The sequence below is a fragment of the Clarias gariepinus genome, chromosome 3 (assembly GCF_024256425.1).
Source record: "Clarias gariepinus isolate MV-2021 ecotype Netherlands chromosome 3, CGAR_prim_01v2, whole genome shotgun sequence".
In the NCBI taxonomy this organism is placed as follows: domain Eukaryota; kingdom Metazoa; phylum Chordata; class Actinopteri; order Siluriformes; family Clariidae; genus Clarias; species Clarias gariepinus.
The window spans coordinates 7,317,099-7,337,937 of NC_071102.1; the positions used below are offsets into that span (position 1 = coordinate 7,317,099).

Here is a 20,839-nt window from a genome sequence, read left to right on the forward strand (position 1 = left end):
TATTTAGAAGGAACAGAACTGTGCTTTATAGAAATATGAGGACGTTCTCTGTAGGGACATAGTTTCGTTAATATTTGCAAAATGTGTCTTTATTGGTTGTTAAGTTAAGCCTATTTCTATTATTTGTCACATATACACTACCGTTCAAAAGTTTTAGAACACTTGCAAATTTCTTTTTTTTTTTTGTTTAGTGATTTATTTTCTGCATTCTACAACAATACTGGGGATTTCAAAACTATAAAATAACACATATAGGATTAGGTAATTACGTAACAACAAGAAAAACAACAGTTAGTTGTTATTTTATGACACAGAGGTCAGCCTTTCTATAATAGTTCTTGCAAGAACAGTGCAACAGTCAAGTGCATTTGCAAAATCAGTCAAGCACCATAATGAAACTGGCTCTCATGAAGACCATCCCAGGAGGACTAGACCAAAATGAGAAGTTTATTTAAAGTTATCAGCCTGAAAAATGCACCTCAGATTAGAGGCGTTATGAAGTCATTACAGAGCAAAAGTAGCAGAAACATCTCAATATCAACCTTTCAAAGGAGATTAATGCATATTTTTGACGCCTTCAGCATTCCTTTACAATGTAGAAAGAAATAAAAATCAGGAACAATCATGGAGTTCTAAAGTGTTCTAAAACTTTTGAACGGTAGTGTACATTGCTGCACAGTGAAATTATTATTGTTTTTGCATATCCCAGTGTAAATGGGGTCAGAGCGCAGGGTCAGCCATGATACTGTACGGTGCCCTGGAGCAGATAGGGTTAAGGGCCTTGATCAAGGCCCCAACAATAGCAGCCTGGTGGAACTGGACCTCAACGCGCTGACCTGATCATTAACTCAATGCCTTTTAACTCTGAGCTACCACAGCCCTGTGATAGTGGTATATTATCACGCTATGACATGACAATATGTCGGCTCCACAACTTTAAATATAACTGTATATAAGTGTTTTCCCTTATCATGTCATGTGCTGTTATTAGAAGATATTCAATATTTTGTCATGTTTTATTCCTTATTTATTACATGATTATTATCGGATTTCTTCCCATACAGAGTGAATTAATGTAAGATCGTAGGTAAAGTGATAAAATGCTTTCCACTGGATGCCACTTAAATGTGTTATATAATACAAAATGGATTTTGTATTGAACTCACATTTTATTTATTTGCATGATGAAACGGAAATTTGTAACTTGTGATTTGCGAGCCATCAACGCAGTCATTTCATCTTTCAGCATCTTTCAAATATCTTTGTCAAGACCGTCAGAAAGATTGACATGAAGTTGGACGACAAAAATAATTCCTTTTTTTTTTCCAAGAGTCATACATAATAAACAGGGCTTTTGCTTTTTCATTACTTCTCTAAAATGCATGTGCTCTTCTTTGAGCTCAGGTCGTTTACAAGCACTTTGAAAAATAATATTGTACTATTTTTCAGGCTAAAACACTATCATACTCATTATTGCTTTAGAGTGAACACTCATTTTGTTCATGCTTGTGCATAGGCAGCGTTCTGTTTGTGGGAAAACCGCTTTAAACCATAATATTTAATTAGTGGAATCTGAACTCTCGATTCAAACTGTATTTGTGTAACATTTTTACCAACAGTCATTGTATCAAAGCAGTTTTACAGACATCTGGTTCATGAATCGGATCCATAATGAGGATGCCAGAAATGACAGTGATGAGAAAAAAAACACAAAAAAAAGAAAAAACTCCCCGAGATGACATAAGAGGAAATCTGGAGAGTAACTGCCACAAAAGGAATTCATTCTCTTGGAGGAGACACTCGCTGATGAGATTATAAATCATTACAGTGTACAGGTGTAGAAGAGCACAGACAAACAGCACTGAGTTATAAGGATGTTCAGTATGAGCAGATTGGGAATATGAGTCATGGGATGAGGGCGCAGAAGTCTTTATGATTACAGCAGTAGTTAGGTGCAAAGCAACAGTATTCAGGTGAAAATAGCCACTGTTTTGTGGATGTGCACATCTACAGGGTATATACATGGGACTACGGCAACAAAAACTCACCCAGAAACTAATGATGTCCTCAAGCTATTCTATAAAGGCCAGCAATACATCTAATAGAGTATTTGCAAAACTTAAGTGCTGGTTTTGAGATATTTGGTTCATCCATCCATCTGTTACCTATACTACTACCCTACTGTGTAGAGTATTGGGGTGGTGGGCGGTTGGGAGCTGGAGCCTATCAAAGGAAACTTTTGGCGCAATGTGGGGTCCATTCTAGATGGGGTACTAACCTACAGCATGGCACAAACACATCCACACTCAAACCCTCAATCATGTATGATTGATTTGAAAATTTGGAGACCCCAATTTGAAAAACTCAATCAACCTACAATGCATATATGTGAACTGTGAGAGAAAACCAGAGAAGTACCAAAAGAAAACCCTATAAGCATGGAGAGCACAGGAAAACACCACACACACAAACCAGGCGCAGGATATGAGCCCAACCCTGGATGTGTTTAAAATATATAATACATTTCTTTTCGTTTTCTCTGTTTTATATGTAGTTATTTATCCATAGACTTGATGTATTCATCCAATAAAATTGCTCTGATTGTGTCTAAACATTGACTGTATAATATTATAAGTAACCTATTCATTGTTTTGGCAAGATACTGTAGAAGAGGTGTTCTTTTTAAATCAACACTGAACCATTTTCTTATCATATTCTACATGTTTCTGAACAAATTAATAAACATGAATATCACTATTCTTCCGCCCAACTGGTGCAACCAAAAAATGTTCCAAATATTGTTACTTTATATCCAAATGATAGCAGAGCCACCTGCGGCCAGGAGCCAAAAAAGACAAATTTGGTCATGTCCTCAGGGTGGGACGGATGGCATACGCGTTCTGTCCTGTCAATCACACAAACACTGGCTAATCGCTGGCATCTATGAGCTCATGTATCCAGAAAAGGGGAAATAGTGCTTTCTGGCAAAGTGTGTTATGATGCCCTGTGATGCAACATGAACAGCAGTTCAAGAAAAGAAACACTTGATTGGATTAACATGTACTTGTTAGGATTCATTCTCTTCATTTTGGTAGATATTGTGTTATGGCTGTAAGATAGTATGGGGATAAGTTGAAGAAGAATCATTCTATGCATTATGCTGTGAAAATATGTGCTTTCATGTCATGCCTTACTCTTAAATATTCACCCTATTGTTTGATGCTTAACAAAGTTACTTTAATTCTTCTAAAAGATTATAAATGTTTAGATCTTTCCAACGTTGCTCAGAAACAGTTCAGATTGTTGAACTTAAGCATTTGACATTTGCTTGGACTGAAGATTTGAGGTTGACTAGTAATAAGAATCTAAGAAGGCTTCCCACTAGATTCTCAAGGGTGGCCTTGGGGATCTGTGTTCATTCAGCCACAAGAGTAATAGTGAGGTCAGGTACTGATTTTGAGTGAGGAGGCCTGATGTGAAGTCAGCATTCCAATTTATTCCCAAAGGTATTCAGTGGGGTTAAGGTCAGGGCTCAAGTTTTTCCACTCTAGTCCAAGCACATCATGTCTTCATGGAGCTAACTTTGTGCATTGTAGCATTGTCAAGCTTAATTCAAATGAAGGTGTCCTCATATTTTGGCCAGATATTGTGGATTCTGTATGTGGAAAGAATAAGGCAAAAGGGTTTTATCCCAAGCTCCAGTTATTGTCTAAGTACTAAGTTCCAAGTTGGTTGTCTACAAGTGCTCTAATTTCTAAAACTGTTGTATTCAGTCCTGTTTGATAGCCTATCCAAGCTGCATTTCCTCTAAATTCCAGGATAAGCTCCAGATCCATTGCAATCCTGACCAGGTTAGCTAAAGATGAATGAATTAATTAATGCGTTTTTAAGTTTCACATTAAATGCTGTGAAAAACTATGAAATAAGGCACAACGAAATGAAAGCAGAGCAGTAAACAAAGTCTGACTCATGTAAGACTGTTACTATGGAGCTTTGGCCTGAAACTGGGTGCTGTGTTGCATTAATGAAGTAAAGGTAGTTTTCTTTATAGCGCTGTATATAGCAGTACAATTAAATCTGTTTTGTAGCTGGGATGCCTTCAAAGGTCCCTGATCTTTGTGTGTTTGCATGTGGCATCCATGAATGATACAAAAATAAAATCACGCAATAACAGTCTAATTCAGATCATTAGCATTCTGGCAAGCAGAATGAGGGCAGGTCAGGGGCAGGACCGGGTAGCAGAGGACAGAAGAGGGTAGTATCCCAGCAGACTGGCATTCAGAAGGCACTATCTGTACATGAGAGGTGTGGGGGAGGGCAGGGGTGGCATGCAGAGCCACGAGTGAGTCAGCCACGGAGCCTGTGAAAACTGTGGGAGAGAAGGCAGAACGGAGAGCTAGAGAAGACCAGAGTGATGCTGTGAATGCTGCTATGAAAAAAAAGAAAAGAAAAAAAAAACAGAGGAAAAAGAGTACAACTTGGTGTGAAGGAGGTTTTCAACTTCGCATTATATGAGTCTACTGACCAACCACGGCCACCTACGTTTTAAAAGATATGATTAATGTTGCCGTAGCATGATATGATATGATATTTAACTGCGTTCATCAGTGCAGCCTACTGAACTTGACCAACATGACGCCCTCCCCCCACCATCCATCTGCATCATCTTAACAACAACAAAAAAAAATAGACGTCATGTGTCGTCTCTCCATTACATCCACCCCCACATGGACACAGTGATCAAAGTTGATCTGGGGCACTTCTTTGCCACTGACCCCTTGCTTGGTTCTTAAGTGTCTCGGGTTGCAATACATAATAGTGTTTGTGTAGCGTGAGTAGAAGAGCAGTGGACCGATAAAGTGGTGTCGTGTCTTATAATCAAATAGTAAGTTACATGGCTTTGTTGGGGGTTCAAGTTGTCTGAAGTTGATGTAAAGTGCATGTTCACTCCTGACAGCTTGGTAATAATAAGCCTGAGAGACAAGATGCATATAAAGCTCTTCTGTCTGAATATTGACACAAATATGCTTAAACATGATATATTCTGTATAGGCACATCCCTCAGGTTATAAAAAAAAAGAAAAAAGAAACTTGTGGATTATTTGACCACAGATGTCCAATTTTATCCTTTTTTAAGGTATGCATGTCTCAGTTAGTTTTTTCCTCTTGACGCATGTGTGTGTGTGTGCGTGCGTGCGTGCGTGCGTGGAGTGTTACCTGAAGCTCACACACTCCTTGCTGTGACTGTGTGAGATTTCTGACATACTGTTTCAAATCTTTTCCAACTTCTGCTGGAGTTCATCCTCGGGTAAATACCACCTATTACTCATGATACTTTCCAGCACATTTGTAGGACACATGCAAGCATACCGCCTCGTCACTGCATAACAATTAGCTGCGTGAACGCACACCGTGCGACTGATGGAATTTTCCTGATAACACACACAACGTTTACGCTCGGACCTCGCGGCTGCAAAATGAATCGTTACTCGTGTTGACGAGCCAAAAAAAAAAAAAAAAAAAGAAAAGAAAAGAAAGAAAGAAGGGGGGCGCAAGGGAAAGAGACAGCATTCTGCACAAGTTACGAGCATACCTGACTATCGACGCGGACTTCACCTCCGTTCTCACACTAGTAGGCTACTTTGAGCAAGGAGGCGTACAGACAAAGGTGCACAGATGTAAGTATGGAACACATCAAAGGCAGGTTTTTTTTTTTTTTTGGCGCACAGCTTTCAAGTAGCGTCGCTTCAGGCTTTACGCAGCAACAAGTCGTCCTAAAACTTTAGTCTGACTTGATGCAAGATTTGATGTATTGCATGATGGATGTTTTTTTTTATTTATTTTTTTTTGCTCTTACCTGACTCAGGTCTATCTCATCCAGGGCGCGTCGTGAAGCGCGCGTCAAGTTGACATTATGACGCGCGCTATATAGGGCGTGCAATGAAGCGGCGGGTCACATCAAACGGACCACTTGCACGCGGAAACTTTACTTTTTCGGTCAGCGTTTTAATTGCTCTATCAACTGCACACACACTGAGAGTGAGAGAGTAGAGAGAGAGAGAAAGAGTAGAGAGAGAGAGAGAGAGAGATTGTCTTAGCCGGTCAGTTTCGCTTGCGCGCCAAAACTTCAACGTCTGTGCTTGATTTCCATCACGTTGGCGCGCTCAATCTGAGCGAGTTCACCACGCAGACCTAGCCTATATTATAAAGCAGCTCTTTTTTTGGAAGGGAGAAGTTATTCAATCCCGTCTCGCTCTTTTATTTATTTATTATTTATTTATTTTTATTTATTTACTTGTTGACAGAAAGCCGTTGAGGTGTCAGGGAGTTTAAAGCACACGGATATTGCAAAAGGGGGTTATTAGATTCATAAGTCACCCAAGTGGTGGGCGATTTACTGAGCACGGAAGAAGTTCTCGTATGATGACTTCAAACAAGACACATTACCTACCAGCATCTGTTGGAGCGTGTGGATATTAAAACACTGCTATCTCCAGCACGGCATTGGGGAGAAAATGGTAAGTAGACAGGAATCAGCTCCGCTTGCGGGAGGAAAACCTGCCCCGAAATTGACATGGCTCATGGAACAGAGCTGGTAGGAAAATCGAGTATTAGTTGAATGGGTGGTCTCATGCTTATGGACGCTAATTGCAGGGTATAGGCTACTATTGCCAAGAATGTAACTTTGAAAGAGCTTACAAGACGCTGCGAGATACATAGGGATTGAGAAGATAGACGCTTGAATGTCTTTTTTTTCCCCCTCTTTTGCGCGCGGTGTGCCAAACTGTCTGCTTTGTTTACTGTCAGTGTTTGGAGTTTTTGTCTTTCTATTTTCTATACTAAATGTTTTTTTTTCTCTTTTCAATGTCAGTGTAAAAGCAACATGTGTAGACATGTCGATGTGCCCTGCAGGACATGAGCGGTGCTGCGCATCAAAGCGCATTACTGAACGGGACCTGTTACGGTGGGATTTGGGGACTCCTGTTAGAGGAAAGACAAGCGGCCTTTTGAAATAAGTGCTTCTTTTGTATAAGAAAACATCCGGCCAGCATGTGATCAAATATTTACAGGACGGGCTTGGCAAGGATATATATTCACGTGACCAGGCGTGGGGAAGCAATAGAGTAAAGCAATATCAAGTGACACTTAACGAAAGTATAGATTTTTTTGCCTCCGTGTAACCTTATAGCGTTGCTATGATTTCAGCACTTTGGACAGAGGCACCGGAGTCGCTAAACGGACTTTAACGCAGGAGTGGACGTCGCCTGTTGTGCTTTGCAGATTCATTTGCCAAAAGCTAGGGAGCTGTTTTACTTCGATCCTTTTTTGTGTGTGTGTAAGCGTTTTACGAGGAAGTCCCTGTGAGCAAGAGAAAAAAAAACAAGAGAGAAAGAGAGAGAGAGAGAGCGCTGTTTGCTTTGCTTTCTTTGCTTTGCTTTGCTTTGCTTGGAGTTTGGTGGACGCTTTTCTCGCGGTGTTAAAGTTGAAGTCCTTGCGCTGCTGCTGCTGCTGCTGCTGCTTCCTTCAGCTCCACTTGGTGCGCAGCGTTAACTTTGGGAGATGCGAGTGTTGCTCGTGGAGATCTAACCACTGATAGTGGTTGTCGGCTCTTAAACAGGTAAGAAGCGTTTCGATCCACTGTAGCTACAAGCATGTTTTCAGGTGCTTGCCTTCACCTCAGCACGGAAACATGATACGGATTTTTTCCCCCTTATTTGAAGTTGGATTCGTGGTTATGAAAGGTACCGTCACGCTGTTGGGAATAAGCTTAGGACAGAGATGATGGTTGATGCTTGATGTGGGGGAGTCCGTACAGAAAGGACAGCGACTTGGGAAGCAAATGGTATTATAATAATAGGCTCATCTTTAAACGTTTTTTATATTTATATATATTATATATATACTCTAGCTGTAAGACTGAACTTATAGACTGTGCTGTTGTTTCTTTTTATCATACAGAAACTGTGGGATGTAGATTGTGATGATTAAAAAGTTGCTCCAGTTTCGCAGGAGGCTCTTATGAGTCATTCATGAAGATGTGATCCAGGCGTTTGTTTATATCACGCGCTTTATTTATAAGTCATGCAATAATGCATGCTTTTTGTTTGCAAATGTGTGCATTATTCGCCTTGTGCAAGAAATAGTATGTTTTGTTTGTTTTTGTTTGTTTTTGTGCGTATGCAAATTTTCTCTACATAATATTATATGCGGGAATCCAGTGAATGAATCGTGACGCTTGCTTTTTGTTGGTGGTGGATGACTAATAATGCGTGTCTCATACAAAATTCTATCTATCTATCTATCTATCTATCTATCTATCTATCTATCTATCTATAGCTTTTTTTATGTTTATTTTTTCCTTTGCTTGCTGTGATCATCGATCAGTCTAAATATGGTTTCATTAGAGTAGCTAGATCATTAACCCTTTGCGTCGTCTTTCCTAAATGCTGGTGCAGTCATGGATATCTGTGTAATCTATGTAGGTAACTGTGTCCTCTCGCTCTGTCCTCTTGGTTATGTTTCTACAGTGAGTGTGTTTTTTTACTACGTGCGCGCTCCTCCGTTTCATTCATGCCGGGATTTCCAGCCCTCATTCCAGCATCACCTGCTCCGTCCTGGCTTCCGCGCGTAACCACAGGGGCAAAAAAAAAAAAAAAAACAACAACAAACAGACAAAATCCGTTTAATTTCTCGAGATCCAACCCCAAAAAACAAAACGTTTTTTTTTATGGATAAGGGATTTTTTTTAAAGTCGTTATTTATTTTCATATAAACGGAATAGGAATTGGGAAAGGCGTGGTCTGACTCTGCTCGGTAGATGGAGGCGAAGATAAGATTTGCCCGATAAGGGGAAATGGCTGAAAGCTGAGACAGGGGCTTCACGCATGCGAGTGGCGGAAAGGAAACGGAAAGCGAAAGAGAGAGAGAGATGAGGAGGAGGAGATGAAAAGGAAAACCTCGCTGTCCGGTTTGGTGACTTTTGATGCCGAATAAGTTTAAATAATTTGTCTCGATTACAGAGAGAGAGAGCGAGAGAGAGAGAGAGAGAGAGACGATGGATACGAGCGGCGCTCCTTATTCTTTTCTTTCCTCCGTTTTTCTTTGTATTCGCTTCTGCTTCATGCAAGACTCTCGGCTTCACCCAAAAACTGCACCGAACCTTCCTAACTAGCATGTCAGAACAGTAGGTACCTATTATTTTGACATGTTGTTCAGGACGGTGGTGGGCGGTCATGGATGTAACCTGTGCGCTAAGGGCATAGCGGCTGTATGGCAGACAATCAGGCAGAAAAGCCCGAGATATCTACAGCGTCTCCAGCTTTAATCAAGAGGCAATCATGTCGCATTTTATCTCTTTAATCTGCCTTTTAGTTCTTTATGATCGTTTTCAGCCCCCTCACCTTTTGTCCTTTCGCGTTTCATCTCGGGTCAATTCGGGTAATTTTTCTCCATTAAAATATTTATGTGCTTCATCGTGTGTTGGTATAATTACAATGCACCATATTATAGCGCTTAAAAGCAAGCATTTAATTTGTGCACTCATGTACAATTACGCAGTGTTCTGTGAATAGGTCAGCCCAATGAACAGAATTTGTACTAGTAAGATTTAATCATGTTTAATCATGTTTAATGTTTATTCTGTTGTCGGTCGGATCATTACTATTGTGCATTGCATTATTACTCCATAAAATGACCAGAAATGTGATATCATTGCAAATACGTGGATGGCTTGTTTGCTCTGAGCTTGCTAGAACGAAACGATGCGGGTAAAATGTTTATTTTGTGTTTAAAAAAAAAATAGAAGTAGAAGAAGCATGGGCTGGATTTGGATTTGAATTAGCTTTTGTGCGTGCGTGCGTGTGTACGCGTGTGTGTGCGTGCATGTGTGTGTTTGTGTTCTTAAAATATCTAATTTTTGTTTAGAGTCGTTTATATTTTTCTCTTTTTAGGGGGGTTTGTATGTTAGTTTTTTGCTTTTTATGGGAAAAAGGTTGAAGAAGAGCTGTGGGTTTGTGGTGTGGGTAAGGGTGTGGGCTGAGGGGAGGGAGGCAGGGATGGAGGGATGGAGGGAGGGGGGCACGACACACTTTGTATGTACGAAAGGTTTTTTTTTTTTTTTTTTTAAAGAACTTTCTGCAATGTACGTCATCGGACCAGTCCATAAATGGGGTTGTGTCTTCTAAACGAGAATCTCCTCTCTCTCTCTCTCTCTCTCTCTATTTCTCTCTCTCTCTCCGCACTCTGAGCTGCAGAGTTAGGGCGGGCGCGGGTCCATAACAAATACCAACAATGGTATGTTTTATTCCCTAAAAGACAGGTTTCAATATATTGAGCTGCTCTATTATATATCTATATATATATATATATATCTAGCTATATCTATATCCAACTATATATATATATATATATATATATATATATATATATATATAGGGGTAGGTTCGATACGGTGAGGCTCGATTTTGAAGTATAGTGTATACTCAGTAATTAATGACGTTTTAAATAAATGCGTGACTAAATGCGGATTCGCACGGAATAATTTGCGCATGATAAATAGGTTGAAATCCTCAGGGAATTATGGACTCAGCACAAACAAAAAAAGGAATACTACAAATAAACAAAAAATAGATGTAATAATTATAATAATAATCATTATAATTATTATTATTATTATAATAATTATTATTATTTTGAAAGCTGTATCTTTTTTTCTTTTTGATAAAAAAAAAAACATTTAAGCAACACCTGACTGAGGAGGTAGAAATGTATTTTGGGATTTGACGCAGCCCAGCTGACAGCTTAATATAGCAGAGTGATTTAGACCTGTCTCCAGCTAAATGTGTTAGGAAAAAGGTGAAAGCTGCTTCGATGACGGGATTTTTCTTCTCTCTAGAACCCCCCCACCCACCCACCAACCCTCCACCCCCATCTGTCACAAAGAGCCGTGCAGCTCAGCTCTGATAGATGGCAATAGAGATGGAGATCGTCTGGGTGAATCTGATTGGTGCAGCTTGTTGTTTCCTTTATACCTCTTATCATCTAGTTATAAAAATGGACTTTATGAGATATCTGTTTATTTAGTGCTGATGTATATTGAACTTTTTTTTTCTGTAAATGTGTACGGGCGTGTTGGTGTGGTTATGCATTTCTGTATTTATGTATGTATGTATGTGTGTGTGTGTGAGATAGAGAGAGATCTTCTACTTCTCACCTCCACTAAACATTCACATTCACATTGGAGATGGACCGGTTCCATGCATGTTCGGCTTTTCTAGTTGTTTCCCACCCACCTGTGTGTTCTAATCAGTGGTATAAAATGGAGTGATTCTCTCTCTGCAATATTGGAGAGCTGGAGAGCAGCACTAGTGCTGGTGCCTGGCAACTGGGGCTGCACCACGGAATCCTCCAACTAACTATTCGCCAACGTCACTGCTCGGGTATGTACGCAAGATGCCTCTCGCATGCTTGCTTGTGTTGCACCTTTGTGTTGCTGGCACCCGAACTTTGTGTGCGTGTCTATGTGCAAGAGCGAGATAATATGTGGGATGGTGGGATGATTATGTGTTTGAGTTGGCAAGGGTCTAACAGGATTGTTGCAAAGGCGGCTCAGTGTATTTTTAGTGCACTTAACATGACTCGCTTAGGTAGCCTTTGGCGGAATAAAATAGAAGTTTTTTTTGTGTGTTCTCTGGGTGGATGTTTGACTGTAGGATCTAGTTATTTAAACCATCTCAATGATTTGGAGTTAAGCATGGAGGAAGTAGTCTGCGTAATTATGTAAGTATAAGTATAGTCTACGTGAATGCCACAGGTGCAGAAGAGTATGGGGCTTATGCATGGAGTGGTTAAATTATCAATAGGTAAAGAAGGATAGGATGGTGCGGAAGTCTCATAGCCGTTTGGATTCATTACAAGGATGCCATGAGGGATTGATTACAAACAAGTAACATATTTTTCAGCTTAAAGAAGCTTCAGGATGGTTCCGAGTTAATGCTCAGCTTATTAGTTGACACTGGTTATGGCATGAACCATCAGTTCTGTTTTACTGTTGTTGCTAATAGAGACCCTGTAATCCTCCAGTACGGAGAGAGATTGATGATGAAAGGTGGGGTTGAGTGAGACACGCCTTCACAGCTCACCCACACACCGTTCTCTTTTTCGGTTAGTCTAGTAAAGTGTAGTTAGGCACCCAAGATCAGACAAACGATAGCATGCGGAGAGCGCTTCATTGGCTGACTCACTGATTTCACTGGGGTAACATGGTAAAAATTATATATATATGCTAGAATTAGCGTGTTTGTATATGTGTAAGTATGCACAGAACACATTCATCACAGCCCTGTCCAACAAGAAATGTAAGAGAATTTTGAATCATGGATGAGTCGATGATGAGCAATTTCTGTTTTTGTTGTTTTTTTTAAAATTTGTTTCATAATGAGGTTGTCTTTAATGCATCTTTGTTTATGGCAGTAAATTCATGTTTAGTCCATGCTTAAAGAGTCATTGGGAATTGTATTATTATAATGTGATTGTTTTAAAACTGAGTCAAAATAAATTTTTAAAGCATGTTTTAGCTCAAAATTCTCGAATAATCTTTCATTTGTATATTTTTTTCAAGTATCTCGCAAAGGCAACAATCCGTCCATGTATTTGCCGCAGATTTTTGTCACGGCTCAAATTTCCGTTGCATACTCTTTGAGCCATAAAAGACACATTCCAACCATCATTTTATGTTAGAAAGTTGATTCATAGGTTATTGCCCATGACCTTAAGGGCACCAAAGATATTTTGACAAGGAAGAGCCTCTCCTCCCTGGAGGATCATGCCGGGAAAGTCTGGATTCCTGAGGAAGTCCTGCAGAGGAACGGCAGAGAAAAAGAGATTTTGAGAAAGCTGAGGTGACGTCATTAGCGACCCGACCTATTGGATAGAGACACGGCCATCGCTTCTGACGCCGCTCCGACTCTCTCAACATTCAACGTGGTTCTCGTCTGCCAAACCCGTCTCTTCAGATGACATCGCTCGGACAAGCATCATGATGCTGCAGCAACCCAATGAAATGTGTTTATGCCTGAAAACAGGATAATGATGTTAACATAATTATCTTAGCATATACTGTTACATGAAATATGATATGATGAAATATTTTTAGACACCAAACATTAAACTTAAATATGTGTTCTGATAATCACTTCTCTTTCGCATTATAAGAAACTTTGTATTTCTGAGAGTCATGACTCTGTGCAGCTGGCATTGTGCTGTATTTGCAGTTTTGAATGAGACCTATGGTTTTTGTGCACCTAATGAGAAGCAGAGTGATTTATTTATGAATTACCTGGCTGGAGCAGCCTTGGCACGCTGTGTCTGTATCAGATGGGAGGTGTGCGTTTGTGTGTGTGTGCGTGTGTGTGTGTGTGTGTGTGTTGTATATCTGAAGTTTGAGGTGAAGTTTTTTTTCTTTTTTTTGTCCTCTCTTGGATTCACGTCGCTCAGCAATTGCTGATGCAACTCTTTGTCACCCAGAGTTTATCATCCCCTCCTGTGATCCTATGGGTAGTAGCTATATTCATCTTGGCTTATGCCTACAGAGATTTGAACGGGGATGTAAGCATGAATGTGTGCAACTGGGAAAAGGTGATAGTATACATGAGTTAGTGGTTTTTGTGAGTGCATTTGAGCATATTTTTTCAATTTGCTGCGTTATGTGCACGGAAGATGAGCACAGGCAGGTGTTTGCGTCCTCTCCCATGCTAGGACCAGCTACATCAGTACCCATCAACCTCATTAGCTAAGATAGAGAATAATCACAACGATTTGATATAAAACTATATCACACTGGAGGTCCAATAGCTTTAATGAAAGACAGAAATGTAAATGGAATTATGAAATAAATAAACAAATAAAGGTGTGAGCTTTCCAAAAACCTCTAAAGAATTTTACAATGGCGAAAATATAAAAAAACAACAACAAATCAGTTAAACACTAAAGAACTCTGGACAAGTTCCTGGGTCCGTGTTGTGTGATTAAGGGGTTAAGTTCCTGACTGGTTTGACTTATTTGACAGATTAATAATAATCCTTATTTAATTTTCAATGATATAAGATGTCTGATTCAAAAATCTCTCTTTTTTTTTTTTTTTGCTTTATTTTAGACAGTCGGGCCAGCATCTGGCACACAAGGTGTCCGATAGACAACTGACAATAGTTTAAGATATCAGACACAGGAGATCTCCAGACAAGAATAGGACCTTGATGTGGTGGAAAGCAGGAGGAACCGCCTCACTTTGAAGCTGTTTTTTTTCCTTTTTTTTTTCTTTCGTTCTTTCTTTTTTTAGAAACACAAAAGCAACTATCCATTTTCAGGACACAATCTATGGTCTTTTCACATGAAGGTGTTTCATTTGAGCCCATCCTGGGTCCACTAGAAAACAATGGCACCCTGACTGGGTGGATAGCAACGAACAAATGAATGAAGGAAGGAAGCCCCCTGAGCTTTTCAGTTAACAACATTAACAAGTCGGGGTGGGGGGGGAGGGGACTTGATGGGGAAGGTGTATTTCATCGGTTCTTAAAAATAAAAATAGTGTAAAGAAAAAACAAACAATAATGGGACGCATGCACACACGTGGGACCATAGCTAATGCATATTGCACATGCATGCACTTGTGTAAAAACAAATTGCACACAGACCCGCCTCGGATTCCTGTCTGTGTCCATGGAGTGCTTGGAGGGTTTCCTCCTGGTACTCCGGTTTCCTCCCACAGTCCAAAGACATGCAGATCAGGATAATTGGCATTGCCTGTGGTGTGTGAATGAATGTGTATATGTTTTGGCACTCCTTCCAAGACCTCATAAAGCGGTATAGAGGGTGAGTGAGTGATGTTTAGATTAGATTAGTCAGATATTAAAAAAAAAAAAAAAAAAAAGCTCTCCATAAAAGCGCACACTAGACTGTTGGAAAGAGCGCATTAAGACTGTGAGTGAGTGCGGTTCAGGATGGAGCAGCAGCACGCCACTTTCGGTTTATTAAGCTTACACGATCGACTCGAGTCACGTGGGTCTACGTCACCGTGCAGCGAGGTACCAGAGTCGCGCGGAATGAAGCCGTCATTTCAAGCTCGAGAGCTCTCGCGCTGCGCATTAATCCAGACACAGGGAGAGTGAGTGAGAGAGAGAGAGAGAGAGAGAGAGTGTGTGTGTGTGTGAGAGAGAGAGAGAGAGAGTGCGTAAAGTGTGTACGGAGCATGCCGTCCACAACGCTTGAACCGACCTGCGAAGGATCCGCTCAGTCATGGGAGTGCATTACCTCGCCCGTGCGCTTTCCGCCATCAATAATTTAATCTATCTGCTCCAAAGCTGAAGAGACTGACGACAACTCGGTGCTGCTGCCTGGCAAAGACAGGAGGAAAGAAGGAAAGAAAGAAAAACAAACATTGCAAGGAATTAAAACTCGCGGGGAAAAGGCTTGTGGGGGACTTTTTTGATCCCAGATGACACTGTCCCGGTGAATGGTGTCTCTTTAGAACTGGACAGTAAAATAAAGGTAGGTCTGAGAGTTTGTGGGAAAGTAATCAGGCAACGTATTCGAGCACGCGATCGTGTCTGTTTGTGCAATCCTGTTTGCTCGTGCATTTCTTTCTTTATGATAATCAGAAAACATCTTCGGAAAGGCATGCACCCCGTGCATCTGCTGAGGATTTCTTTATATTATTTGATTTTTGAAATACGTATTAAAAAAAAACAAAAAAAAAACCGTTTGTTTCAAAAACATCAGTTCAGTTTGTTTCATCTCCTGTTCGGTTCGTGGGTTCTGTCATGATCTTTCCAGACCAGACTGTGCATTTTGTAATGTTGTAGATAGACCAGTGGAGTTCGACTAGTGCACTCGATCAGACTTTCAGAGGAAACTTGAGCTCTAGGGTTAGGCTTACAGGCAAGTCTAGCTTTTCCCCCACAGCCTCATCAACTTTCGTAGGGGTTCACATCCAACTTTGTGTGTGTGTGTGTGTGTGTGTGTGTGTGTGTGTGTTAGAGAACATCACTGAAATTGCACGTGAGCTCTGAAATTAGTGTTGAAGAATCAAGTCGCAACATAGTAAGTTCAGTTCAGGGATCCCTGGAAATTGCAATGTGATTCCCATTCCTGTGAATTCTGATGATATTCATTATTAGCTTGGGCTTGCTTTGATCAAGAATAGATGTTTTATTATTGATTGGTGAATTAGAAATGAAAAACCTCACGCTATAAAAAAAATATGTTCTGTGTGTGTGGTTAAAAACTTCAATTTGTTGGCTTTATCTGAATGTATAGTGTAAAGCTTTTTATTGAACTTCCTCGTATTATTATTATTATTATTATTATTTGCTTGTGCTTGTACTGAGATGTAGAATAAAGTGTTGGTCTATGTCACACTGTCCCATCGTATGCTGAGAAGAAAAGCGTACCGTGCGAATCGTGTAGTTAAAAGCGCCATCTAGCGGTTAAACCGAGTACATTCCTAAACTCCATTCAAAACTCTAACTTATGGATTATGATTTTTTTTTTATTGTTGTTGTTTAAGTGTACTTTTAATGCTAATTGTATTGGATTGAAACTTGGATTGCGCACGTCTAGTCTCAGACTCAGAAGTGGTAATGCTTGTAGAAGCAAAGAGTCGACATGTTCTGAGTAGCTAAGCCAGAAAGTTGCCTAGCCTACATGAAAACAACACCTACCCGGCATCACAGTTGGTCAATCTTGGATGATATTTCCGAGGCGGATCCTGCCATCGCTCGTCCTTTCTCCTGTTACGTGAAGAGCCGAAACTTATACATTAATCATTACCGCACTAAAGTTTAATTTGGTTTGGTTCCCCGCTTTCCGTGAGGCAGCAGGACTCCAACTGTCAGGCTAAAAAACTTCAGAAGGAAGCAATTAGGCTAGCAAATAAAGTCAGACTAAACTAAATTCAAAGGGTTCTGTGACATTTATGCTAAAGAATGTAAATGGTATAACTATACACCCTAAAATTCCCTAACCACCTTCATCCAGCTATCAAATGTGGCTTTTTCTGCAACTAGAGCGATGAAGACTTTGTTTATATGCACTACGACTGTTGCGAACCCTATGAAGCAGGATGTTTTATTTTTGTTCTTCAACCGTTTCGGGATAAAAGAGTCCCCTGACTGAATGAACAGGCAGTGTAATAATCATCGAAGATGCTAGAGATCAGGACCTTAGCATATCCTCTGGCTTGTTCTGCATTTGTCTGCAGCACAGCTGTCTTACATTGTAAAAGAAACCACAATTACCTGAGGATGTACTTCAAAGGACTGTGCCTTACTCGTACAGCCGCTAACATGGAGCGAGAACAAGCTGAACGTTTTTACAAGCATGCTGCCATTTGCTGCTGTTTGATCCCTCCCAAGGATTAATCATTAGCCTGGCCTGTAGCCATAGCATCGTCTACGCAAAGTAGCCATCTCAGTGGTTTGTTTAGCACCAAATCGGTGTGAAGTTGACAAAAAAAAAAAAGGATAAACCTTAAACTTCACGTAAATGGAACGTGTTCGGAGGTTAAAACACTGGCACAACTTAGTTTTTGCTGTATTTTTTAATACACATAGATTAAAATACAGCCTATAATAAAATACTTTACCACGTTACATACTGGATCAAGAGTATTTGGCCCCCTTTATCAGACAACTAACAGGATAAATATGATAAATGTTTATTATAAAGTGGAGCTAACATTTAAAAAATGTTAAGTAGTTTGTGATTATTAGATAAAAGGTCAAAACGATGAAGGAATTCTAGCACATAAAACATAATAAGAGGTGTAAGGTCTTTTGAACTTTTTCAAACAATAATGCCCCCTGGTGGAACTCTATAGGAACGTCCATCTAATTCGAACCCTAGTCTGCCGGATTCCACAGGCATTTTTTAAATAAAAAATTATATATTCAGTCACCCGAAAAGCGCTGATTTTTTTAAGAGAGAGAGAGAAAGAGAAAAAAACAGAACGATGACCTCTTGGTCTTTTGTAAACGTTAATGTTTTTCTTATGAGGATCTTTAAAATAGACTATCGCACATGAAGAAAATAATAATAATAGGAAAAAAAACTTTGTATTTGTATACATTTTTTTTTTCCATAAGAAAAGCTGTAATTCCCGCTACCCTTTCATGTCAACCAAGCTTCATCTGCCTGTCATGAGGGGATTTCTTAAATAATCCATGCATGGCAGGGAGACTTAAGCAAATAGATCTGCGAGGAACCGGGAGCGTGCAAAGCAAACCGGCCTGTCCTACCAGCTTCTGCCTAAACAATTGAGCAGGTGCACGCTTCTCTTTGCCACCTTCCGCCCCCTTCCCCCCCAAGCAGTAGTGCTGCCACTCATGTGCGAGCAGAGATCAATCATATTTAGCCATGAAAAGTGTCTGAGAGTGCTCCCGCTAAGCCCTCCAGTGTGTGTGTGTGAAGACACATTATCAAATACAGCTGTGTAGATATCATGTCATCACTATACATTCATACTTCTTTTGTAGACAGTGGGATCCAAAGGTCACTTAAGGCTTGAGGGATACTTCTATAGAGTAGATGGAGCCCTGGTTGGTTGGTTGGAATGCAATGTGTGGCATATTCAAAAGATTATAATACACCTGGCTTCCATGGCGATAGAATAGGGTTCACAAAGACCAACATAAATAAACGTCTAAAGTCCCACCTCTGTTTGCTCCGCAGCTCGTTCTACAGATCCGTACCCCCCTCCTGCTGTTCGCGCACACATCATAAGACAACGTGTTTGCGTTATATTGACCGGATATTGATATCGTGACTGTGCAATACAGTTGAGAGGGAAAGACACACACATCAAATATATTAAAGCGGAACAATGTGTCCATGGCGGTAATTTTGTCCCCCCCCCCCCTTCCTTCTGGTTTGAACAAGGTCTCGATTATTGCCAGCTTGGTCCCCGAGCAATAAACTGATTCACCGCCTAGATTGCGTTTTAACAGGAAGGTGATTGAGAGCATAATCCATATTGATTCGCCGGATGGAAACAGGAAATAGCAGGGTTAGAAATAAAATTTGTTTGTTGTTCCTGGTGAGAGGGGACCCCAGAGGAATGGCAAGCAATTGCAAGCTGATGAGTGGCATCCGCACCACCTTAGCCTCCCCCCCCACCGCCATCACAACACACTCCTCCTTTCCATCCTCCACCTCCCTGCCCAGTCTGCCTTGGAGACCTGGAAGAGACGTCATCGGGGTTGTTATGCTGAGAAATGACGCTCGACATCATAACCCCTCGCTCCACCCCGCCCCTCCTCACCCTTTCGGCTGCCTACGAGTTGTGGATTATAAGATGCGGCATTGGCCGCATTCAGAGCGCTCAGGCTCCAGTTACTTTCGTTCCGAGCTACACACACCGCGTACATGTGGCTTTTAAGAGCGAGCCAAAAGATCACGCTGATACAGCTATCCATCATCGGCGTGTACGGTGAGTTATCAGGACCATATGCCCTTCTTTAAAGCAGGTCCAAGCAGGTGAGATAGTGCTGTGCCAGGTTTATCAAGTTTTACTGTCACCCCCCAATGATGGTGTTATATTATCTATCATCCGATAGCACTGCAATTTATATAATACCTCCCTCATCAGAGGGACAACAGATGTTTGGTAATTGAGCTCAACCTGAAACTGGGGCAGATGCTGGGCTGTGGCTGAGTGTGTACATAAAACTCACATTAGTGCCATTCAGAGACAAAGACAGCAAGAGAGAGAGAGAGAGAGAGAGAGAAGATGCTGCCAGAAATACATCTGTCCCTGAAGGTGCAACACATTTGGAAGTATTTCAAAGAAGTGAGCAAGTATGACATAAGACGCAATCAAGTCCTAATCCTCGGCGGCACTTTAAAATCCTCTCCGAAGTTTTTGCACAGGTAATTGCTGACAATGTAAGAAGTTTTCTTTTTTTTTTTTTTTTTTCTTTCCACGACTGGAAAAGCTGATGGGCTGAACTATCTTCTTCGTTCCTGCAGAAGCAAGCGCGTACACACATTTCGCTCTGCGCTTCATTCGATTTCGATCGATCCGTCCTCCAAAGCTGTAATCCCAGCCTGTTTTTAATTTATTTATATATTTTTTCGATGCTTGTTTTTGATTAAGTCGAAAAGGGAGAAAAAGAATTTTCTCATTCTCTATCTCTCAAACACTAGAATACACACACACACACACACATGCAAATGCATGTGCCCGCACTCCCTCTCATAAACACTTACTAACACACACACTCATACACACACATGCATGCACACTCCTCGCCGAGTGAAACGTCACAGCGCGAGGGGACTCGGCACTCATTAAGGGGAAGGCTGCAATATTCTGAATCGAGACCATGGGACTCCCAGCCCGCCTATTTATAGATGCTGTGTCTCCATGGCAGTCACCGCTGCGCTGGCAAATCGCAGCCGTGGCCCCAGACACCAATTAAGAGTGAAACAAATGCCTTTTAGAGAGGGGCGTGCCGCCATGTCTCTCCTACTCTTCTTCAGTCTCTTTCCGCTCTATTAGTGCATCCTCTCCGTGCCTCTTCCGGAGGATGCTTAGGGTAGAGGGAGAACGCCACGCAGAGAGCTGGCCGAGCTGTGCTGCGACGTTGGCTATTTTTAAAAAGCCCCCCCCACCTTTTACTCTCACACACACACACACACACTCACATTCACACTCTCTCCCCCAGCCCCTCCTCCTCCTCCTCCTCCTCCTCCTCAAGAAGGAGAGCAGATGAGGGATGTCTTCTTGTTGTGCTGGTGTTTTGGATGCTCCCTGTGCTATTGTTTGTGAATGTTGCGGCAAGTTTCG

At 41.0% G+C, this 20,839-nt stretch overlaps 1 protein-coding gene across 7 annotated transcripts in view; it reads left to right on the forward strand.

Annotated features, from left to right (window-relative positions):
- Nucleotides 1-20,839, forward strand: part of bdnf (brain-derived neurotrophic factor) — a 36,748-nt gene that overhangs the window by 13,766 nt on the left and 2,143 nt on the right. The window contains exon 1 of one of the 7 annotated variants that reach the window (XM_053491495.1): nt 6,415-6,518. The exons of 1 other annotated variant lie outside the window; for it this stretch is intronic. In XM_053491495.1, the coding sequence (XP_053347470.1) occupies nt 6,516-6,518 (3 nt within the window). In that variant the 5' untranslated portion in view covers nt 6,415-6,515. 5 more of the 7 variants (XM_053491498.1, XM_053491496.1, XM_053491499.1 and 2 more) reach the window with 5 other exon arrangements.